This window comes from Marmota marmota, unplaced genomic scaffold, assembly GCF_001458135.2.
Source record: "Marmota marmota marmota unplaced genomic scaffold, marMar, whole genome shotgun sequence".
Classification (NCBI taxonomy): Eukaryota; Metazoa; Chordata; class Mammalia; order Rodentia; family Sciuridae; genus Marmota; species Marmota marmota.
In genome coordinates this window covers 8,248,881-8,270,358 of record NW_026000241.1, presented here as the reverse complement: position 1 = coordinate 8,270,358, position 21,478 = coordinate 8,248,881, and the positions used below count along the sequence as shown (strand labels likewise).

General features: G+C 46.8%; 1 protein-coding gene across 2 annotated transcripts; it reads right to left on the bottom strand.

Annotated features, from left to right (window-relative positions):
* Nucleotides 1–4,037: 4,037 nt before the first annotated feature.
* Cspg5 (chondroitin sulfate proteoglycan 5) lies at nt 4,038–17,472 on the bottom strand. Of its 2 annotated transcripts, none has more exons than XM_048794839.1 (4): nt 16,365–17,472; nt 13,504–13,692; nt 11,182–11,338; nt 4,038–4,485 (listed from the first exon to the last, which is right to left on the bottom strand). In XM_048794839.1, the coding sequence occupies exons 1-4, from the start codon at nt 17,429–17,431 to the stop codon at nt 4,324–4,326; spliced, it is 1,575 nt and encodes a 524-aa protein (XP_048650796.1). In that variant the 5' UTR covers nt 17,432–17,472; the 3' UTR covers nt 4,038–4,323. The 2 variants fall into 2 exon arrangements, with proteins under 2 accessions (XP_048650796.1, XP_015344400.2); XM_015488914.2 differs by having other exon boundaries at nt 11,263–11,338.
* Between the last annotated feature and the right edge of the window lie 4,006 nt (nt 17,473–21,478).

Genomic DNA, 21,478 nt, shown 5'->3' with positions numbered 1-21,478 from the left:
GAAGTGTCCCCAGAGCTAGGCAATTACTATGGGGGTTGGGGGAGGCAGTAGCAGCAGAGCTGGAGGGTCCCCAGAGAGGGCGCCAGCTAGCCCTATGAATCACAATCATTGTGCAGCACACACACTCTGGCAGGAAAGAGGACAGGCACAGACAGAAATCAATATACCCTACTCCAACATTTTAGTTCCTTCTTTGGGACAAAGACTCTTGGTAATATCTGGTGACTCTATTCAATAGGCCTCCGCTGTCCCCTGCTGTCCTTGTGATCTGGGATTTCCTATCCATCCTGTATGTACCGTGAAGGTGGGACAAAGCCAAAGGCTTTGATACACATTTCATAATACTCTCATGGGAAACACAAAACAAAGCACAATACTAAACAAACCCTGCCGTCTGGATGGGATTTAGAATTTACAAAGCACTTTTAACACACAGGCTCGCTTGATTGGGCCTCCTTGTGAAAGGATCCAAAGGTGCCTACCCTTGAAGGACAGGTCCCCTAATTCAGAGAGTACAGGAAGTTCTAAGCAGAGCCATGCCAAATCCCTCAAAGTGGACAAGAAATATGGTTAGGAAAGTATAATATGTATCCCAATAAGCAGCCCTATCCAATAGCAAAGAGCAGACTGCACTGAACATGGTCTGGGCAAGAGTCCAAGGTGGAAACAGAGGACTTCTGTTGTTAGCCAACAGGAGACGAGGTAAATTGGACCCACTCCCCCACTAATGACAACCAAAGAGCTGTATAAACATCTGACAAGCATCAAAGAGCTAACAAGATACTAAAGAGTTACTAGGCCGACATCCAGAGAAGACAGGAACCTAGACAGAAAAGTCTGATAATGGGGCTATTTTTGTGCCTTGGAGGCACTTGCCCATTCAGATAAGGTGAGAGAGAACAAGGAGTGTTTCTGAAAGTCTCCCAGGGCTGTGCAGGTGGGACACCGGTAAGCACTGCCCGTCTTGGGCTGTAACTCCAGAGGACTGTTAAAAGAAGAACCAGCAGCAAGCTCTTGCACAGTGTGATAGGTCTGAGACCACCACCTTGAATCTGTATTCATGCGATCCCATAATTCTAGCACCCCTGGCACCTGACAGAGGAAAACAAAAACCCTGACAGGAAGAAATCATCCCAGATGTCAAGATATGTTTAATAAACAAATTTTCAGATACAATGTCCAGCACGTAATAAAAAATAACAAGGCACATGATGATACAAGTCAGGAAGAACACGCAGAAATTAGTCAACTGAAACACACTTCCGGGGGTTTCAGGAGCTAGAATTATCACAGAATGAATGCAGGTAAAAAATTCTGGAAAACTCCCCAGCAGCTGGTAAACCTTGCTATTTGAACTCCTCTCTCTGATCCATCCCTGTGCATTTCCTGGATTGTTACAACCTCCATCCTCAGTGGGCCTTCACTGCTGTCTCCAGTTATCTTTCTAGAAAACAAATCTGGACCTGTCTTATCCATGCTTACTGGGCATTCCAGGTCCTTCCTTATCTCTCTTCAGTGGTTCCTTCCAGGCCCATCACCTAGGACCCCTCCCTCTCGCACAATCTCTGCTCATCCAGCACTACTTTCCTGAGTAGTTCCTCTTTTCCTTGAACACCTTCTCCTGCTTTCCTGTTTCATCTTGAAAAATGCCTTCTTATCATTTAACATCCACTTGCAACCTCTTTGAACTCTTCATGCACACTCCCATTATAATACTGACACACTGCATTATAATTATTTAAGTCTATTTCTTAAGTAGACTATGAACTTCTTGAGACTAGGGCCTCCCTTAGTAGGCTTGGCTCAGAGTGTAAGTACTTAATACAGTCTGAGGACAAAAGTGGTGAGGCACAGTGGTACATTCCTGAAATCCCAGTTACTCAGGAGGTTGTGGCAGGAAGATCACACGTTCAAGGTCAGTCTAAGCAAATTTTATTAGTGAAATGCTCAAAATAAAATTTAGACAAAAGGGCTGGAGGTGTAGCTCAGCAGTAGAGCATTTGCCTAGCATGCACAAGGTCCTGGGTTCCATCCCTGGCATTGGATTCTTTTTGGTACTGGGGATGGAACTCAGGGGCATTCTAACACTGAGCTATATCCCCAGCCCCGTTTTAATACTTTATTTCAAGACAGGGTTTCACTGAGTTGCTTAGGGCCTCGCTAAATTGTGGGGCTAATCTTGAACTCATGATCCTCCTGCTTCAGTCTCCTGAGCCTCTGGGATTATAGGCATGTGCCACCATGTCCTTATATTTTTTATTTTTATTTTAAAAAATATATATATTTTAGTTGTTGATGAACCTTTATTATTTATATGCAGTGCTGAGAATTGAACCAGTGCCTTACAAATGCTAGGCAAGCACTCCACCACTGAGTCACAACCCCAGCCGCTATGTTTTCAGATAGGGTCTCATTACCTTGATGAGGCTGGCCTTGAAGTTGTGATCCTCCTGCCACAGCCTCCTGAGTCACTGGGATTATAGGTGTGCAACACTGGGCCCAGTTGGAAGAGAGTTTTTTTTAAAGATTATTCTTTTTTTTCCCCCTTGGTACTAGGGAATTGAACCTAGAGGTGCTCAATCACTAAGCCACATCTCCAGCCCATTTAATTTTTTATTTTGAGACTGGGTCTCACTAAGTTGCTTAAGGCCTTGCTAAATTGCTGAGGCTGGCTTTGAAATTGTGCTCTTCCTGTCTCAGCCTCCCAAGTTGCTAGGATAACAGGTATGCTCCACTGCACCTGGTTTAAAAGAGTATTTTTTTTTTAGTTGTCAATGGACCTTTATTTTATTTATTTATAGGGCTGGGGATATATAGTTCAATTGGTATGCATAACATCCTGGGTTCAATCCCCAGCCCCCCCCCCCCACAAGATATTTATTTATATGTAGTGCTGAGAATCAAACCCAGTGCCTGACACACTCTAGACAAGTGCTCAGCCATTGAGCCACAACCCCAGTCCCAAAGTATTCTCTTTTTTAAATATTTTTTTTTTCAGTTATTGGTGGACCTTTATTTTATTCATTTATTTATATGTGGTGCTGAGAATCGAACCCAGTGCCTCACACATGCTAGGCAAGTGCTCTACCTCTGAGCCACAACCCCAGCCAGCAAATATTCTTAACAGTAGATGAGATAAGATTATTTGGTCTAAATTATGCCCTGCTCTTGAATTTATACATTGAGGTCTCAACCTACAACCTGATTATAGACAGACACAGGCTTTTAAGAAGCTAGTTAGGGCTGGGGTTGTGGCTCAGTAGTAGAGCACTTGCCTCATACGTGTGAGGCACTGGGTTTGATCCTCAGCACCACATAAAAATAAATAAACAAAATAAAGGTATTTTTCCACCTACAACTTAAAAAAAAAAAAAGCAGCAGCAGCTAGTTAAAGGCTGGGTGCAGTGGCAAATGCCTATAATCCCAGAGGCTCAGGAGGAGGAGGCAGGAGGATTGAGACTTCAAAGCCAGCCTCGGCAAAAGCGAGATGCTAAGCAACTCAGTGAGACCCTGTCTCTAAATAAAATAAAAAACAGGGCTGGGGATGTGGCTCAGTGGTCAAGTGCCCCTGAGTTCAATCCCCAGTACCTCCGCCCCCAAAAAAAAGAAAAGAAAAAAGAGGCTAGGTCAGACTAAATGAGGTAATCAGAGAGGCCTTGTAAGAACGAGACATCAGTGACCTTCCTCTTTCTGCACAAAGAAAGAAGGCCATGTGGTAACACAGCAAGACAGTGGCCATCTGTAAGCTAGAGGGAGAAGACGCATCAGAAACCAACACTAGTGACAACCTTGGATTTCCAGACTCCAGAACTGTGAAAAACTAAATTCGTGTTGTTTAAGCCACGGAGCCTGATGTATGTTGCTCTGGAGTCCATCTCCAGTGAAGGTCAGAATGCAAGTCAAACTAGTGAGAATGGGTAAGAAGCAGCCACATGACAGGAATAAAATGGATAGCTTTTAAAAAAGTTTTATTTCAAGAACTTTTTTTTTTTTTTTTTTGGACTGGTATTCCAAAAAAAGGTGGGTCAAAGTACAAAAAAAAAAAAAAAAGTCAGTTGAATAACAGTGTAGGTTTAGAAATCACAGCGGCAGAAGCAATGTACAGACAGCACAGATAAAACAGTCCAGTGTATGCAGTTCTGTTCAGTTTCTTTGCTTATTTTAAGTGTTTCTTTCCCCTCCTGTACAAAATACATCAAAGCATGCCATGAGATCAGAAAAAGAAAAGAGTCTAACAAATGGTTACGTGGACCGGACTCTGTACCAGAGGAGATAATGTTTCTTCCCCGCCCCCGCCCCCGCTTCCTCTCTCCTTGCTCTGCTTTAGGTTAGGTTATTCTGGAGACAGTTCACCTCCAAGTCGGCCTGGTCACCTTTGCCACCCTCAAGTTTGGGTGACATGGAGTTCTGGATGTTAAACGACTCCTCCTCTTTCAGGCAGGACTTCAGAACTTCCTGGATTTTGTGGGGAGCACTAGGATCATCCTGGAGGAGGGAAAAAAATTGGGAAGGGGAAAGAGACAGTGGGCAGAGCAATCAATAATTACCTTGGGTTTTCTAACCGGCTAAGGAAGCAGAGCTTCAAAACCTATATACGAATAAGGAAGAAAAGCTCTAAGTCTTGAATAAACTGAATAATAAACTGAAGTAACTGACTAGCAACTACTTTTTAGGAAAGTCATCCTTATAAGCTTATAAGCAATGGCCAGATGTAGATAAAAAGTTGATGGTAATCAAAGACCTGTAACTGGGGCTAGTCATGTCTTCTCTTGGACATAGAGTGGGGGGAAACAGCCCCCCTTAATTTGGCTCAGACACCTTTGAAGTCTCACACAAGGAGCTCTGTTCCCATCAGCGTCTTGGTCAGGGAATACAAGGGTGGTGGGGGGGACACGTGGGACTGTACTCAGATGCACACTCCCCAGACATGCAGACATGTCCCCTGACTACAGGTCAAAGACCCGTGAGCCTCTTGCAGTCAGAACTGTACTGTTGAAGATGTTAACTGAAAAGATGCTTCTTCAACCCGACCCCCAGGGTCTGGCTGCCTCAGTGGCCTGCCACACTCTGCCTCAGATGTTCACTTAAGTTGTGGATCCCCCACCTACTTCTGAGGTGCACCTCTGCCTTCATGCCACCCATAAGTGCCACTTGAAGCCCCAGGACAAGTTCCTGAATCTGACCTGAATTTGCCAGTGAAAGGGTTCCAGAGAGCCCAGTAGCATTCAGTCCTCCAGTTCTATAATTCTGGGCCCTCAGAGGATTTCTGCAGTAGGATTTGCCTTACTCTTTTCCTTGAGGACCCCCAGAAGGGATCACATCTAGAGTGATTCTGTGGGCCTCAAGTTTTTTGTCTGGTACCCTAAAGAGTTATTATAAAGTACACGGAACTCAGCTAATCAGAGAGGTGGATTCACGAATAGCATGAAGGGTGGAGAATATTCCATCTGACCAGCTAGTTAATACTATTCTTTTTTTTTCCCCCTTAGGACTATTCTTGTTTTAACTACTTTCAAAAATCAAGATCATGCTTAATGGCCAGGCATTCTCCATCGGGGGAACTCTAGTCCATTCCACCGGCTGCACTGGGTTAGGGTAGTGATGGGTTGGGAAAAGTCTGGCTTTTCATGGTGCTACGCACACAGAACACTGTGGGTATGAAAAGCTCTGCCACCTGCCCACTGCCACAGACTTGCTGGCTGCTTTTCAGAGGCCTAGACTGAACAAAAATTTAATAGAGTTTTAAAGACTTTGGACATGATTTATAGATAACAGGGGACACATGTTCCCCATACCAATGAGACAAGAGGAAATGGACTTTGTAGAGTCCTGAGGCAGACTTGAGGCACAGCAACTGTACACAGCACACACAGGCACCTGACATTGTCAATCACTGTTTGGAGAGAATTAAAAAAAAAAAAAATGCAGGGGCTGGGCACAGTGGTGCATGCCTGGAATCCCAGTGACATGGAGGCTGATGCAGGAGGATTACAAGTTCAGTCTCAGCAACTTAGCAAGACCCTATCTCAAAATAAAAAATAAGTGAGGCATGGTGATATAGGCCTGTAATCCCAGCGGTTCAGGAGGCTGAGGCAGGAAGATTGTCAGTTCAAAGCCAGCCTCAGCAACAGGGAAGCATTAAGCAACTCAGTGAGACTCTGTCTCTAAATAAAACACAAAATAGGCTGGGGATGTAGCTCAGTGGCTGAATGCCCCTGAGTTTAAAAAATAAAAAATAAAATGAGTTGGGTATGTAGCTCAGTGGTAGAGTGTTCCTGGGTTCAATCCCTAGTACCAGAAAACCAAATAAAACAATAACAAAAAAAGACCCTAACAACTGCAGGACAAAAACCCATATACACTGAGATAGAAAGATTTCTAGGCAATATAGAAATATGGTCTATGTATGTATATATTTTGGTTATTTTACTTTGTGTGTGTGTGTGTTAGTGCTGCGGGTTGAACCCAGGGCTTTGTGCATGCTAAGCACATGTGCTACCGCTGAGCTATACCCCCAGCCCAGCCCATGTGTATGTTTTATGGAGAGGGAAGAGGGTTGAGGTGGAACTGTATTTCTTATTGTGTGTGCGTCTGTTCTGTTTGGGGAAGATGCTGGACGTGGAAGCTTCAGAGTTGAGCCCTTAAAGATCATGGGCAGGATGGATTTTGAATCACACCAAAGCTTGGGAAAAGACAGTAAGGGTCTATGCTCATTTTTCCTCTTCTAAGGATGCAAACTACTTTCATGTTTTTCCAGAAACCTCCCCACATTCTTTCTATGTCACATGCTTTTTGGGCACATAGGGCACAGGAATTTCTCAAAATGTGAAGAAAAGTACATCAACTGACTCTTTATAGAGCTGTGATGTCACAAAGAAGGGGCCCCCATTCAAGTTGTCCCATCCAGGGCCCATGGGATTTGGAAAGATGAAAAAATTGCCTTCTGTGCCGAGATGGGAGATGCAGATCCTAAAAGTAAGAAACAGAGGTATCCAAATAAGACTCTTAGGCAAGCCAAGTGCCTTCCACAAAAAGAAGAGACGAGGGAGTGTCTGAAACATGTCTTGTTGTTGTAGCCAGAGTATTTCCTCCAGAATTGTTCTGCTTTTTATTTTTATCTTCCTGTATTGGGATCTGAATCCAGGAGGGCTCTACCATTGAGCTACATACATTCCCAGCCCCTCTTAAAAAATTTAAATTTTGAGACAGGGTCTCACTAAGTTGCTGAGGCTGGCCTCGAACTTGCAATCCTCCTGCCTCAGCCTCCTGAGCAGCTGGGATTACAGGAGTGCACCACTGTGTCCTATTTCCTGTAAAGCCTAAGGTTGCCAAACTCTGTAGCAGCAGATCCATCTGCCTTTGGTATGGCAGATGTATCTAGTCACAGGGGAGCAGGATAGATATCTGACATAAATCCTGGAAACCACAGAGGACCCTTGCTCCCAGTGTTCCATCTCAGCCATATGGGTACCCTGCAGCCCAGGGGTAATACACATTTAGGCCTGGACCCCATGTGCAAACCTCTGTCAGAGGGGGTAGGCAGCCAGTGCTTTACTATACACATGCAAAAGCAGAGTCTGGAAAGGAAAAAAAATGTAACTATGAAAAAACAGCACTTCTGGGTACCACAAAGTCCTAGGAATAAAACAAACTCCTGGAAGCTCTGTCAGGTCTCAGGAGGACCACTTTATCTGCCACATTTATCTGCCACATTCCCTGGATAGCACCGCCGTGAGGAGCAACAGGGCAGCTCAGCCTGGGCAGTCTGCCAGTGGATTTCAGGTGACTTCATTCACATGGTGCACCTGGAGCAGGTCCAGCTTGCTGTGCTCCCTCCAGCCTCCTGATGTCCCCTCCCCAGGATGGCTGCTCAGCCACACAAAAGACTGTGGCCCATGCTTACAGCACCTCACATGAGAGCAGTGAGCTCAGAGGAGCAGTAGAGGGCGGGAAGCCATTGACACTGAAATCAGTATGGACCCTGCCACACAAGACCCAAAACAACAGATTTTTTTCTTAATTAAAAATTTTTTTTTGTACCAGGGGTGAACCCAGGGAGACCTAACCACTGAGCAACATCCCTGGCCATTTTTTATTTTGAGACAGGGTCTTGCTAAGTTGCTGAGACTGGCTTTGAACTTGCAATCCTCCTGCCTCAGCCTCCCAAGCTGCTGGGATTAAAGGCATGTGGCACCATGCTTGGCTAATTATATGGGTTTTTTGAGAGTCACTGGGGTAGGAAAATGACCCACTCAATTTACTTTATTTAGAAATAACCCCTCTAGTAAGAGAAATAGAATACTCAAAAATTTTAGGCTCCTCAATACCAAAAAGGAATTTGAGGATGAAGGGAGAGGCTGGGGAAGGCTGACCAGCAGGCCAGACTCTGGGTCCTTGCCTCTCCTTGCACAGTGCAGAGGTGGAAAGTGTGATGGCCATGGCAACAAGCAGGGTTGCATTTCACAGTGGAGTGGCATTTTTTTTCTTTCCCTTTTGCTAGGAATGGAACCCAGAGCCTTGCTTGTGTGAGATGTGTTCTACCACTGAGCTTCACCCCCAGCTCCAGCACACCCATCCTAACTGGCCACACCTAAAAGACCTTGACTATGACCAAGTTTGGTCTGTAGGCTAGGTGGGGAGAGCGAGAGAGCACTCCGGCTGCACGGACAATCATCCCCTCACACTCAGTGCTTTACAGAGTGGAAAAGATGCTGATGGGGCGGGGGCTGGGGCTCAGTGGTAGCATGCTCGCCTAGCACGCATGAGGCACTGGGTTCGATCCTTAGCACCACATAAAAACAAAATAATGTGTCCTCCTAAAACTAAAGATACATAAATAAATAAATGTTAAAAAAAAAAAAGAACGAAAAGATGCTGCTGCTGGCACAAGCTGGGAGAAGGACATCAGATCCAAGAAGAGCCAAGGGGACCACTAGAGCCTGGTTCCACCCTTTCCCTGAGGGACGGCCATCATGTTGTACCAGCTGACCCCATGACCCCCTCTCAGGCAGAGTTCACTGTGGCTGCCTATCTTTGCTCTGGTCTTCAAGATTGCCAGTCTGAGCTCGGGGTGGGCAGAAATGTTCATGTAAAGATGCCCCACCTTCCACATGGCTGTTTCAGCCATGAACAGGAAGCCCTTGCACTGGCTTATGCAACTAAGTCCCCCAACAGGACCTATCTCCTTCCTGTCTTTTGTGAAGACATGGCAAAGGTGTCCATGTTCATAGTGCCAGAAACACATGGGTCAGAACCTTTCCTAGGAAACCTTGCCTTCTGTCAGGCAGGAGCAACCGCCATGGACAGGAATGCCCTGACTGGGCATATTTGCTGTCCCATGTGTATAGGATGGCAGATCCGGCAGTGGAACCAAGAGAGCAGGTGGTGGGCTGTTGTCACCAGTGGTCAATAAGTGTGGATTGAATGCACAGCACTGCAAGGGGCTGGATAAGGTGGGAGGGATTGGCCTGATGAGTGAGACTCTGACCTGCCCTCAAGGTGCCCACATTCTTATGGGTTGAGTTATGTTGTTATCCATCTTAAAGCTTTAAGACATCCTGTTTCCTTGGTTATTATTTATATCTTGAACTTGTTAATATTTTGGTGAAATCACCTGTTTTCTATCCTTGGCATCAAAGTCATCAGGAAAAAAATGATCCTCTCACTTCCTACTTAAATTAATGACTTCCTCTGTCAGGCCATTTTTCTTTTCTGTGACTAAGGCTGCATTTACTATTTTCTCTCCTTTCCCTTCTGGGGCTACAGTTTCCCCATCTACAAAAAGATGACTGTCTTGATTTGTGCTGTTCACATGTCAAGAGCTCTAGAGCCACATGTTGCTAGTGGCTGTTGCAGTAGTGGACAGTGCAGACAGAGGACTCTCCTGTCTCACTGGAAGCCCCACTGGATGGCACTGCTCTAGACTGTCAAGGTCCTGATGAGCTCTGATACCCCATTACTTCAAAGAACTTCTTCATAGTTTCCATTAAACTCCACTGTCTTAGTCATAAGAGTTTCAGTTTAGCTCCCTGACTGGTGTTATAATAATGCATTTACCTTAAAGTACAGAGCTGCATTAAGTGCAGATTTCCTGGATTTGGATATGACATGATTTGAGGGCTTCTATGGTTTCTATTTGACTTTCAAAATTCTCTGACAGTACCCAGTATTTTTGTTTCATTTTTAGTTGTAGTTGGACACAATACCTTTATTTATTATTTTTTAATATATTTTTTAGTCATAGATGGACACAATATCTTTATTTATTTATTTTTATGTGGTGCTGAGGATTGAACCCAGTGCCTCACGTGTGCAAGGCAGGGCTCTACCTCTGAGCCACAACCCCAGCCCACACAATACCTTTATTTATTTATTTGTTTGTTTATTTATTTATTTTTATGTGGTGTTGAGGATCAAACCCAGGGCCTCACACGCTAGATAAGTGCTCCACTGCTGAGTCACAACCCCAGCCAACCCAGCATTACCTTTACCTTTATTTATTTATTTATTTTTAATGTGGTGCTGAGGATCAAACCCAGTGCCTCACTCGTGTAAAGTAAGCACTCTACCTCTATGCCACAACCCCAGCCCCAGTACTCAGTATTTTAATGGCTGACCTGATCCAGGCCATAGAATAAGCTAGTATCTCTGGAAAATGGTCAACTTGGAACTTTTATTGAATTTCAATTGATATTTATGAGCTCATCCTACTAAGAATAGAATTACTCCCAGGTTTAAAGTTCCACCAGTGTTTTGTGCTCACCTTGCACTAACCAATTGTGTATAAGCCTCGCAATTGTTAGGGTCCTCAAACAGGATCAAGGATGGAAGGGGTTTTCCACCTGTCCCCAAAGGAAACCACTACTTGCTTAAATAACCACCAGAACCTATGAGACTATTAATGAAAGCAGGGTCTTTCTCCATGATGTGGAAAGTAAAATCAGACTTCTAAAATCAGACTTCTAAAGCACAGATGAAGCTAAAATTACCAGTCAACCTTGTAAAAGAGCTCTACTACATATAACCCCTGCTTGTCAAAGAGGCCAGACATTATCAAGCCCCTATTCCCACCTTCAATGCTCCACTGGGTTGCCCTAATCTGACCTCCAAAGCTGTCTGTAGACTTGGCCTGGGCTGGGGGCTGAGGCATGCATAAGGGTAGATGTGAAGAAGACAAGTTACCTGACAGATAACGTTATCATAGTGAGCCAAGGCACGGGCATGGGGGGAGGAGATACAAGGAGTGTCGCAAAATTTCCTTACATTTGGGTGAGAGCCCTCAGCAATGGTGGAGAGGGAGAAGTTATCGTTGTGGAGCTCAGACGGGGTCCGGAATTTGCTGGTAGGAAAGAAGAGAGACGGGAAAACATAAGTGAAATGATCATGGCAAAATGTAACAAAAGAAGTTAATATTTCAGCCTCATGGGTCAAATACTACATTTTGTTAAATACCAAGAGTTGGAATAAGATGCCTCATTATTTGATACACCATAAGAAAAAACTTCTGCCACTTAAACCATGATCCATATTTTGTTATCACCTTGTGTGGGTTTTTTTTTTTGGTGTGTGTGTGTGTGGTGCTGAGGATTGAACCCGGGGCCTTGTGCACGCCAGGCAAGCACTCTACCAACTGAGCTACATCCCCAGCCCACCTTGGGTTTTTTAAACATAATTGCAGTAGCTCGTTTGGACTTTAGATACAGAACTGACAACGATATGAACAGCTATGACCATGTTTGTGCATGCCAAGCAATTACAACTACATCAAAACTACCATCTGTGTAACAGTGATTGCAAGATGCCAGCGATTGTAAGATACAATCCAATTTCAGAGATGTTAATATGTGAGAAAAAAATATGCATCTTAGAATCAATCAATCGCAGTAGGATCTTCAGTGCTCTGAGCACATGAAGCATCATCAGAGCAGTAACTGGGCTCAGGAAAGAAATAAGGTATGCAGAGAAATGAGGGAGCGGCCCCTGAAAAACACAAAATCAGGAAGGCAAACATGACTCTGCTCTAGCTCTTGCTTCTCCTCTTCTCTGGAAGTTGCTCCTTTCTGCCCCCTATCCTCATCAGCAGCTGCCCAGATTTAGATGGTCCTATCCCCTCCACCTCACATACCCACCACTTTGGTGTAGGCATGAGAAGCCAAGGGTCCTGGCTTGTCTGTGTGGAGTGATCATGTGCCCAGATACACCCCCGCCTCAATGCACAGGCACAATGGAGAGGCCCTTCCGGCCCCATGGCAGTTAACTGAAATGCCGCAGGGCTGCCAGCATCTGCACATTGCATGCGTCCACCCGCACAGGAGCAACAGATGGTGTTTTGTCCTTTTTTCAGGACCCAGGGAAGTCCTTCAGTCACATTCTCTGGAGGGTGTCTCAGGTCAGAGGGATTAATGGGGTGACAGGTTGAAAGGCAATCGGGGCCAGTTTTGCATCAACTGTCTCTTGGGTTCCAAAGAAGATGAGCTTCGGTTTCCTCCTTTTGACTCCTGTGACACTTTAGAAAGGTTTTTATTTTACTTCGTGATAAGAATAATTCACTCACAGTGCATAAGGTCATATCTGAAAGTTCAAGACCTAGCGTAATGGTAAATGTGTGTTGACATTCACATGCACACACAGGTGCTGCTCTGCTGAGAGCTAAGCAGCCAGCCATTCTGCATCCCCATGTGGGTGTAGCAGAGAAAGTTAACCATGGACCCCCTCCTCAGTCACAAAATTCTACTCTGGAAAGGTAAAGAGAATTTCCTTAAACACTTCTGTCTGGACCAGGGGTTGACCAGTTTTTAAAAAGCAATGCAAGCCAGGCACAGTGGCACACACCTGTAATCTCAGTGAATTGGGAAGTTGAGGCAACTGGATTTCAAATTCAGGGGTCAGCCTTGGTAACTCAGCAAGACCCTATCTCAAAATAAGAAATAAAAAAAGCTAGGGGTGTGGCTCTGTGGTAAAGTGCCCTTAGCTTCAATCCCCAGTGTGGGGGGGATTCAGGAAGGGTGAGGGGTGGGAAGCAATATATTGTAGTGCTAAAGCCTCTCTCTTCAGCATCCACTGAGGGGGAGATGGTAGTGAGTGACAGCAGATTTGAGGGGGGTGAAATCACTCCACACTAATTTGTGGGCAAAATCCTCACACTGGCTACTGGTTGTCAAAGACCAGGGAAGCAGATGCTATCTGGCAGGATGGGCAGACCAAGTACAGCAACTTGCTTGGGGGCTAGGGTTGGGACATGCTCTATGCTGGCCACCTCTTCCTTAAGCACTCTCTGTCCTGAATAAGGGTGCTGGGAATGTTGCCAGGTAGCCACAATGTGCATGGGGGCTTCACCTCTGCTGCAATACCAGCACATTCTGTGTGAATGGATAAGCCTGGGCGACTCTTCAGCATGAACAAAACTGCTAGGGATGCAGAGCAGGTGTCAGAAACCCCCGTGACAACATCCCTGGATCAGGGGTCAGGCATCTCCCACCAAGAGGCTGGGTGGCACAGACTCACTTGGTTCTCCGCAGCTTGGTGTTCTCCGTCTTGAGCAGATAGAGCTTCTTGGCAAAAAAGACGGTCATCATGAAGAGCAGGAGCAGCACAAGGGCTGCAGAGCCTACGGCCACACACATCACCTGGAAATCAGTGATGATGGACTCGCAGCGCATTCCCTTGTGCCAGATGTAGTCCTGGGTGTTGCACCTGCAGCAGTGACAGTGAGACCACGACTGATGGCAGCTGCAGCCGCAGCCAGGGTCTGGGCCTGACCCCACCACTCATCTCAATAGCCTGTTCCTAGGACCACCTGGTGTTACTCAAAGCAAGTATTCTCCCCTCTCTTTATAAGTCCTCAGTGAAATGGATCAGGCTGCTCTCTGAGGGCCATGATATAAATTAGGTAACAAAGGCACAGAGAAACTGAGTGAATGGCTCTAAGTTACATGACTGTTACGTGACTATAACTCAGTGAAGACAATCACAGGATTCTCTCAGACCTCTGCTTGCCCTGGCTTTGGGTGAAAGACAGATGAGACACAAGATGAATAAGAGCTATCGTTACAAAGTACTAGGCCCTTCCCCAAACATGAAAAACCTATCTTGTTGTTCGCATTTCATCTAGTTCACGTGGTTAACCAGACACCGAAAATTAAGAAACTGACAGACAAGGACAGACACAAGGATGGATGTATATTCTCCTCCTACCCCTTCAGTATCAGAACTTCTGCCCCTAGACCTTTCCAATACTATGAGAACTGTCATATAAGCATAGTGAGAATCAACCTTCTGGGTGGGTTTTAGTCCTTTTGTTGAGTGACTTTCTCCTGCCCTTGGGGACATTCCCAGGCTCCAACTCTTCCAATGACATTGCTGTTTCCATGGGAACCAGGCTGCTTCAAAGAGGAAAGATGTGGAAGGATATAGAGGCAGGCAAAGGAGGGAGGACATGAACCTCAGGGTGAATGACAGACAAGAAAGGGGCCCAGAAATGGGGAAATTATGCACCAGAGAATTGGCTAGTCTACATCCAGAATAGGCTGGGAAGAAATGGCTAACAAGCAATTCTTCTTTGTTTTCCAACTGATCCTCTCCTATCATAGGGGAACTATCTGTTTGAGGTTGCTAGGGAATGCAGACCCTCTAAGTGGGGCCCTCTAATCCCGTGTTCTAGAGAAGTCCAGCCACAGCGCTCTTCGTTTCTCTGCAGTGGGTCAGGGTGACAGAGACAAAGGCACGCTGCAGTCTGCAACTAAAGGCTCAGCAGTCTCCTGTGAGTGGAATGCAAAAGCAGTTTTCAAGCTGTGGGCCAGGCTGGGTGTGCACAGCCCTAGCAGGAGTTGGGCAGGGAGGCCCCAGTGTGACCCTGGAGTGAAAGCTTAGCAAGGATTGCTAAAGAGGGCATATGGGGAAGCCGTTTTAAGGCAGACTGGTGGATCCCTGGTCAGCAGAGCCAGGTAGCTTGGTAAGGAGACAATCTTACTCCTTACTCAGGAATTCCCTGAGAGCTCCAGGGGTTTCTGGGAACTTTTTCAGATCTCCAGAGGCAGCAAGGCCTTTAAATTTCATACTCTGATGGGGAGCTCATTTTAAGGGTGAAACACCAAGTCTCTCAGAGGATAATGGATGACTTTGCAAAGATGACTTTCCACAGCTCCCAGGCTGAAATCATCATTATAGTTCCCCAAAATAAAGTTTGAAGCACAAAACCATGGGGTTTCCCCATATTTCTGGTAGCCCTTAACCAGCTGGCAAAGCCTTACCACCTCCTCCTAATTTCTAAACCACAGCACCTCCTATTGGCAATGGATGGACAACTCCAACCAGAACTTTGTGGTCACATCATGTGTGAGTGACCCTAGCGTAACTATTTATGACAAAGAACTTTCATAGAAGGGAACTGAAACTCTTTGAGCATTCACCAGTGTTATTCTCCAATCATAACATTAGCCCTTAAGAAACCTGATTCTTCACATACCTCTACAAAGAACAAGAAAAAGAAGCATCGAGAATGACACTGACCAAAGAGACTCTGATAACAGAAATGTTCCTCCTAAGATCAAAGGAAACTAGCCTCAGAGGATAATGAACACTCTATTCCACTTCTAGGACCTGTAAAGAACCACCCAAATCATCCCTGACTCATGATCCTTCCAGAATAAGACAGGGAGTTCTCCAGCAGGTAAATATCTCACATTAGGGCAGTTCCCAAGAGTGAAGTGATTGGGGTAATTACTGAAGAGATGGGGGATGGTTCTTGTAGACAATGTTCTCAGGGATATTCTAAACTAAATCTTTGAAGGTATCATGAATGTGGTATCTTAGGGGAGACAAGTATCAACCAAGGGAAAGAAAAAGAGTTACTATCCAAAGTCAAAAACCGCCAGACTCTCAGTTTGATTTCACCTGTGTGAGTGGCTGCTCTTTGGGTCTGCTCATGCCCATCTATGAGACTGGGCCCTCCTGCTATTCACTGGGTTTGGACAGAGCTGTCTCAGCTGTCTTTACTCTGGAGCAGATTAATAGGCCAGCCCTCCTTGGCTATACTAATGGCCAGCACTCTCCAACAAAAACCTCGGCAAAGGGCTGTTTCCAAAATCCTTTCCGAAGTCCTTCACTTGCCTTCATAATTGAGTAGTATGGGTCAGGTAGAGAACTTTTAAAATCTTATTTCTGAGGAACCTCTCCTGGTGATGAGACCACAGGAAATACATTTTAATAAGTTATTCTGTAGAAGAAATGTGAGTGGATCTTTATTGACCTGGGAATCCTGTGAATGTACAACTCTTGGAAGTTGTGCCCCCCACACTCTCCTTTTGCTGGGTCTGCCCCACCTATACTCTTTTATAGTTCTCATTGCCTACCTACCATTCACTTACCTGCAGAAGGCCCCTATGTTCTCCACCAGGTAGCACTGGCCGCCATTGTGACAGTAACTTGGGAAGAGGTCACACACTGACCTGCAGGAGCCATTGTGCCGCACAAAGCCACTACGGCACTCAGTGCCATTTTCATTTGAGGCCAGGTCCCGGTTTGGCTCTCCTGGGCGGGGCCTGAGGGCGATGCTGCTTCCAGGGATCATCCCCAGAGTATGCTGTGGAGGAACAGCATGCCACCGACTGGTAGGCTGGCCTGTCCCAGGCCCCACACCAGGCTTATCAGTGGGCACCAAAAGGTCATTTTCATCTTCTAGGTCTCTTCCTCCCACTGCATCCTTGTCCTCGTCGTCATCTTCCTCTTCCTCTAGGTCATCATAGAAGGATGTGGTAGGGTAGAAATCAGACTCATCAAAGGGGGTGAAGTCATCATACAAGTCAAGGAGGCTCCAGGAAGGGGTCTCTCCTTCAGTATCAGGGTGGTTCTCTGAGGTTCCTGGTGACCCTGGGAAGCTCCCTATGTCTGCACCACGACCCTGACTGTCCAATCCTTCAAAGTAGTCAATGTCAATTATATCTGAGGCTGGTTGGGACTCTGGTGTGCCTTGAAGTGGGTCAGTGGGCTCTGGCCCTTGAGGTGTGCTGCTTCCTAGATTCAGCCAAACCTCCAAGGGACTCTCCTTGGGGAGTTCAGGGCCTGGGCTCTGCTTGTCAAGAGCAGTGGGGGAGGAAGGCCCATTGGCTTCAGTAGCCTCAGAAGTGGCAGGGGGCACTGTCGACTGCCCAAGGGCTCCATGAGGAGCCTGGAGAGTAGCTGGAAGGGCCTGGGCATCACCACTACCGGCCTCTGCGGTCACTCCGCCTAGGCCTGGGCCGTCGACCTCTAGCCAGGCGGTGCCAGTCACTGCAGCTGATGCCTCTAGTGCCTCCTCTGGTCCGACCCCGGGGCCCACAGAGGCCAGCTCTCTGCCAGGGGCCGTCCACGAGGTCTCGCCTTCATCAGTCCCAGGCAGGCCCGCCTCCTCCCGCGTGTCATTAGCGTGCGGTTCCCACGACAGTACACTCCTCATTAGCTCCTCGGCCTCAACCGCACTTCCCGCCTCACGTGCTACGAGCAGAGAGCGAAATGCTGCTTCAGGATGGCACATGAAGCCTAAACCCAGTAGCCTGCCAAGCTCGCTACCCTAGACCAGGGTTCCCTGGGGCAACGTCTGCGTTCCCAGGGCCACACCCACCTCGAGTCCCGCCCCGAGTGCACCTCCTGAGCTAGGAAAATACACTGTCCCTATTTCACAGACCACCCATACTTGGGTGGTCCTGAAGCCTCAACCTTGAGAGAACGAGGCAGAGACAGCCACCTCCAGGACTCACCTCAAAGAATCACTCATGCCCCTCCCCACCTCCAGGCCCCACCCAGTCTCAAGGCTCCGCCCTCCCCAGACCCCGCCCCGAGGTCNCAGAGCGCCGCGCGTGGCGCGAGCCGACAGGTGCACGCGCGTGAGAACCGCGAGTGGCTGCCTCCCGCCTCCTAGTTAAGAGCCCTCAAAGGCCCTGGCCCCGGAGGACCCACCCGCCACGCGGCGAGCAGGAGGCGGGGACGTCGCGCGCCCAGACACCGCAAACTGGGAACGCAGCTCGGAAGGGCCGCAAGAGCAGGAGCCCCAGTCCGGGTGTGGAAACGAGCTGGCCCGGAAAGCACGGAGCCTCTTGGGTTTTCTGTGCCAACCCCGTGTTCTGGGTAGCAAGGTGCTCCGGGAAGCCTCGGGTTCTCCTCGAGGGCGGTTGCGGACATTGGCAGAGCCTGGCAAGGGACGAATCCGACGGCCCAGGCTCTAAGCGGATCAGACCTAATCCGACCGCAGCCAAAGCCATCAATCAACCCAGATCCCCGCCCAGCCAGGCCTGCCGAACGCGTCACAGGGGCAAGGGGTGAGACCCTCTAGGGCTGCTGCTACTTCAATTTCCCTCTATCCCCCTTGGAGCAGCCTGGGGAGCGGCCTTTGCTTCCCGTATCCTTATACTCTGGAAGCATCATTCCCCGGGTGTCCTGGGCCACCAAAGCTCAAGTGCCGGGGTGGACCAAAGAGGCTGATATCTCTGACCAGGTGCACATGGACATGGGGCCGAGCGTTACTCTGAGGGTCCCCTAGACTGCTCACAATGTTTCCCAGGACTATTGATTTATGGACCCCTGTTTTGTGGGGAGACAGAGCCATGGTACAGTCACCTAGTATATCCTTGTAGCCATTTACCTCTTGATATGTTAAGTAAAATTAAGACGTTCTGGGTCTCAGCCCAAAGATATGGCAACGCTGGTATTTGTCGTGCTCTCATTCCTGTCATAGGAGACCAAATAAGTGACCCTAATGTGTCATGTGTTTCCTGATGAGACTGCCTTGGTTCAGTCTCAGTTTCTCCAATAAGAAATTCTGTGGCTTGTTTTCCCAGCGTAGTGTCCCTCCCCTTCATGCCTGACAAGTTTCTTACCCCAGAAAAGGTCAGTTCGGATCACTCTACTCTGTGAGTCCACCTCTGCTTGGCTCAGACAGTTGATTTATGCCCTGATCAGTGTTAGGCAAGGAGGCCTACTCTGTAGAAGGCATCAGTGAAGATAAAGCAACCTCACCCCCAATCATGAGTCTGAAGCTCCCTGCAAAAGGGGCTGACTTCCTGGCTCTTTCCATGGCTTCATGCTGCCTCCAGATTCAGTAAAATATGTTTGAAATGCAACATTTTCTAAGCAGATCCAGTAGGGCTCCATACTTGCCTTTTGGCCAGAGGCAGCAACATACCCTTATTATTTTTTGCAATACTGGGGACTAAACCCAGAGGTGCTCTACCACTGAACTACATTACCAACCCTTTATTTTGATAGGGTCTTTCTTAATTGTTGTGGCTAGCCTTGAACTTGTGATCTTCCTGTCTCAGACTCTGAAGTGTCTGTGATTACCAGGGTGTGTCACTGCACCTGGTTTGTAACCCTTATTTATCTCCAGCCCCATCTCTGCTTCCTTTGTCATGTTGTATGCTTCGATGTCTCTGTGTTCCTTTAACCTGTATTTGGTGGTAGCAGAGTGGATGTTAGTGGCTGTGCCTACCTTCTCCTTTTATTGAGGCCAGTCTGTGTGGGAAGAAGGCCTCAGGAATGGGTACCTATTAAATACATTCTTTCAAGTTTTTGACTTAGCAAAACATGATACAAAATGTGAAATGTGTCCTTCCTCAGATATCTCCTCCCCTTCTCTGAAGACATACCACTTTTCATTTGGGATTTTTTTTCCCCTTCCAGTGCTGGGGATTTAACTTAGGGTCTTGTGTATGTGAAGCAGACACTCTGCCACTGAACTACACCTTCCCTCAACCTGGGAATTTACATCAATTATTGCCATTCTGTTTCATTCTGAAGTTCTCTAGCAGATGTCACCAGCTGTTTCAGAACTGAGCACAGCATGCTTGGTTGGGTGACACCCATGAAATGGATGGGAAAAGTTCCTCTAGGCAGTAGTGTGTGATAGGTAAGAGTAAGATTTGGCATCAGATCTGTGACTTTGGGAGATCGGTAACCTGAGTCTCATATGTCAAAATATTTGGCAATCATAGAGTGTCAAATGAATGTCATATTTTTTCCTGGAGACAAGGGATGAGGTAGGCATATAAGCTGTAGGAAGTGGTGAATGAGAGAAACTGACCTACTTATAGCTCACACTCACATATCCTTCCGCTTATGTCTCTTACATTTGGGTGTCAGGGATTTTGTGGCAATGGCTTCTTCATGCCTGTTTTCTACTGGGGTTGGCAGGCTGCCTCCAGAGCAAGGCTGGTACAAGGACCATTGCCATAGAGGGAGCAGTTTGGTCTGGACAGAAAGCAGCACAGTTCTTGGTTTTAAATCTTCAGTATTAATTACTAACACATTGAGACTTTAGTTTTCTGAATGCTCTAATGGGAATCAGGACAGGGAGGTAGGGCATCAGTGGAAGCCCTGTCTCCTCCCCTCCCCAAGTTCCTTTCACCTGGACACTTAATATTGATTTTTTTAAAAAATTAGTTGTTGACAGACCTTTATTTTTTATTTATATGCAGTGCCTCACACATACTAGGCAAGTGCTCTGCCACTGAGGCCACAAACCCATCCCCGACACTATGATTTTTTTTTTTTAATTTTAATATTTATTTATTTATATATTTTTAAAAGAGAGTGACAGAGAGAGAGAGAGAGAGAGAGAGAGAGAGAGAGAATTTTTTAATATTTATTTTTTAGTTTTCGGCGGACACATCTTTGTTTGTATGTGGTGCTGAGGATCGAACCCGGGCCCCACGCATGCCAGGCGAGGGAGCTATCGCTTGAGCCACATCCCCAGCCCAATACTATGATTCTTACAGGGAACAATATAACCCATGTTATAGACTGCAGAAAAAATCTGATTGTTTTTGGTGATGGGCTACTGGGAATAGATCTATTTATGCCATTCCCAGGAAGAAGGGAAGGGCTAAGTGGTCTGGGGTCTGAGTCCTTTGTGTTGACTATAACATCCTCATGTAGGGAACTCTGAATTCTCAGCTGAGCAAACTACTCTCAGAAAAGGAAGGTACAACCTGGTCACCTTATTGAGGCAATACCAGATTTGAAAGGTCTCCTGAATTTCTAACCCTAATCCCAAAGCCAAGCCAGTTGTGAGACAGCCACCTAAGGGAAGCCAACACAGATAGCCTCAGATGTGGAGTGACTAGATTGTCTGCAGAACAGACCTGCTGCCTCAGCAGGTGACCTAAGCTCTTCTCAGGGATCCTGCAGCACTGCAGAAATGAGCTCAGGAGGGCTGGGGATGTGGCTCAAGCGGTACCGCGCTCGCCTGGCGTGCGTGCGGCCCAGGTTCGATCCTCAGCACAAATAGAGATGTTGTGTCTGCCAATAACTGAAAACTAAAATGTTAAAGTTCTCTCTCTCCCCCTCTAAAAACAACAACAACAAACAAAAAAAAGAGCTCAGGATGCCACAATCCAGATGGCTGTAGGAACCTGTCAGTGGCAGGCTAAACAAGCCACAGAAACTAGCCTGTGCAAAAGGACTATGGCCCCACCACCCCACCTTTTGTGAAGGCACATTAGATTGCCAC

What these genes read in the sequence shown, in the direction of transcription:
- Cspg5 (XM_048794839.1), bottom strand. Translation starts at nt 17,431, where the DNA reads ATGAGGAGTGTACTGTCGTGGGAACCGCACGCTAATGACACGCGGGAG. An exon ending in AACATAGGGGCCTTCTGCAG is followed by an intron (nt 13,693 to 16,364) that starts GTAAGTGAATGG and finishes TCACTGCTGCAG; the next exon opens with GTGCAACACCCAGGACTACA. An exon ending in ACCAAGCTGCGGAGAACCAA is followed by an intron (nt 11,339 to 13,503) that starts GTGAGTCTGTGC and finishes CTTTCCTACCAG; the next exon opens with CAAATTCCGGACCCCGTCTG.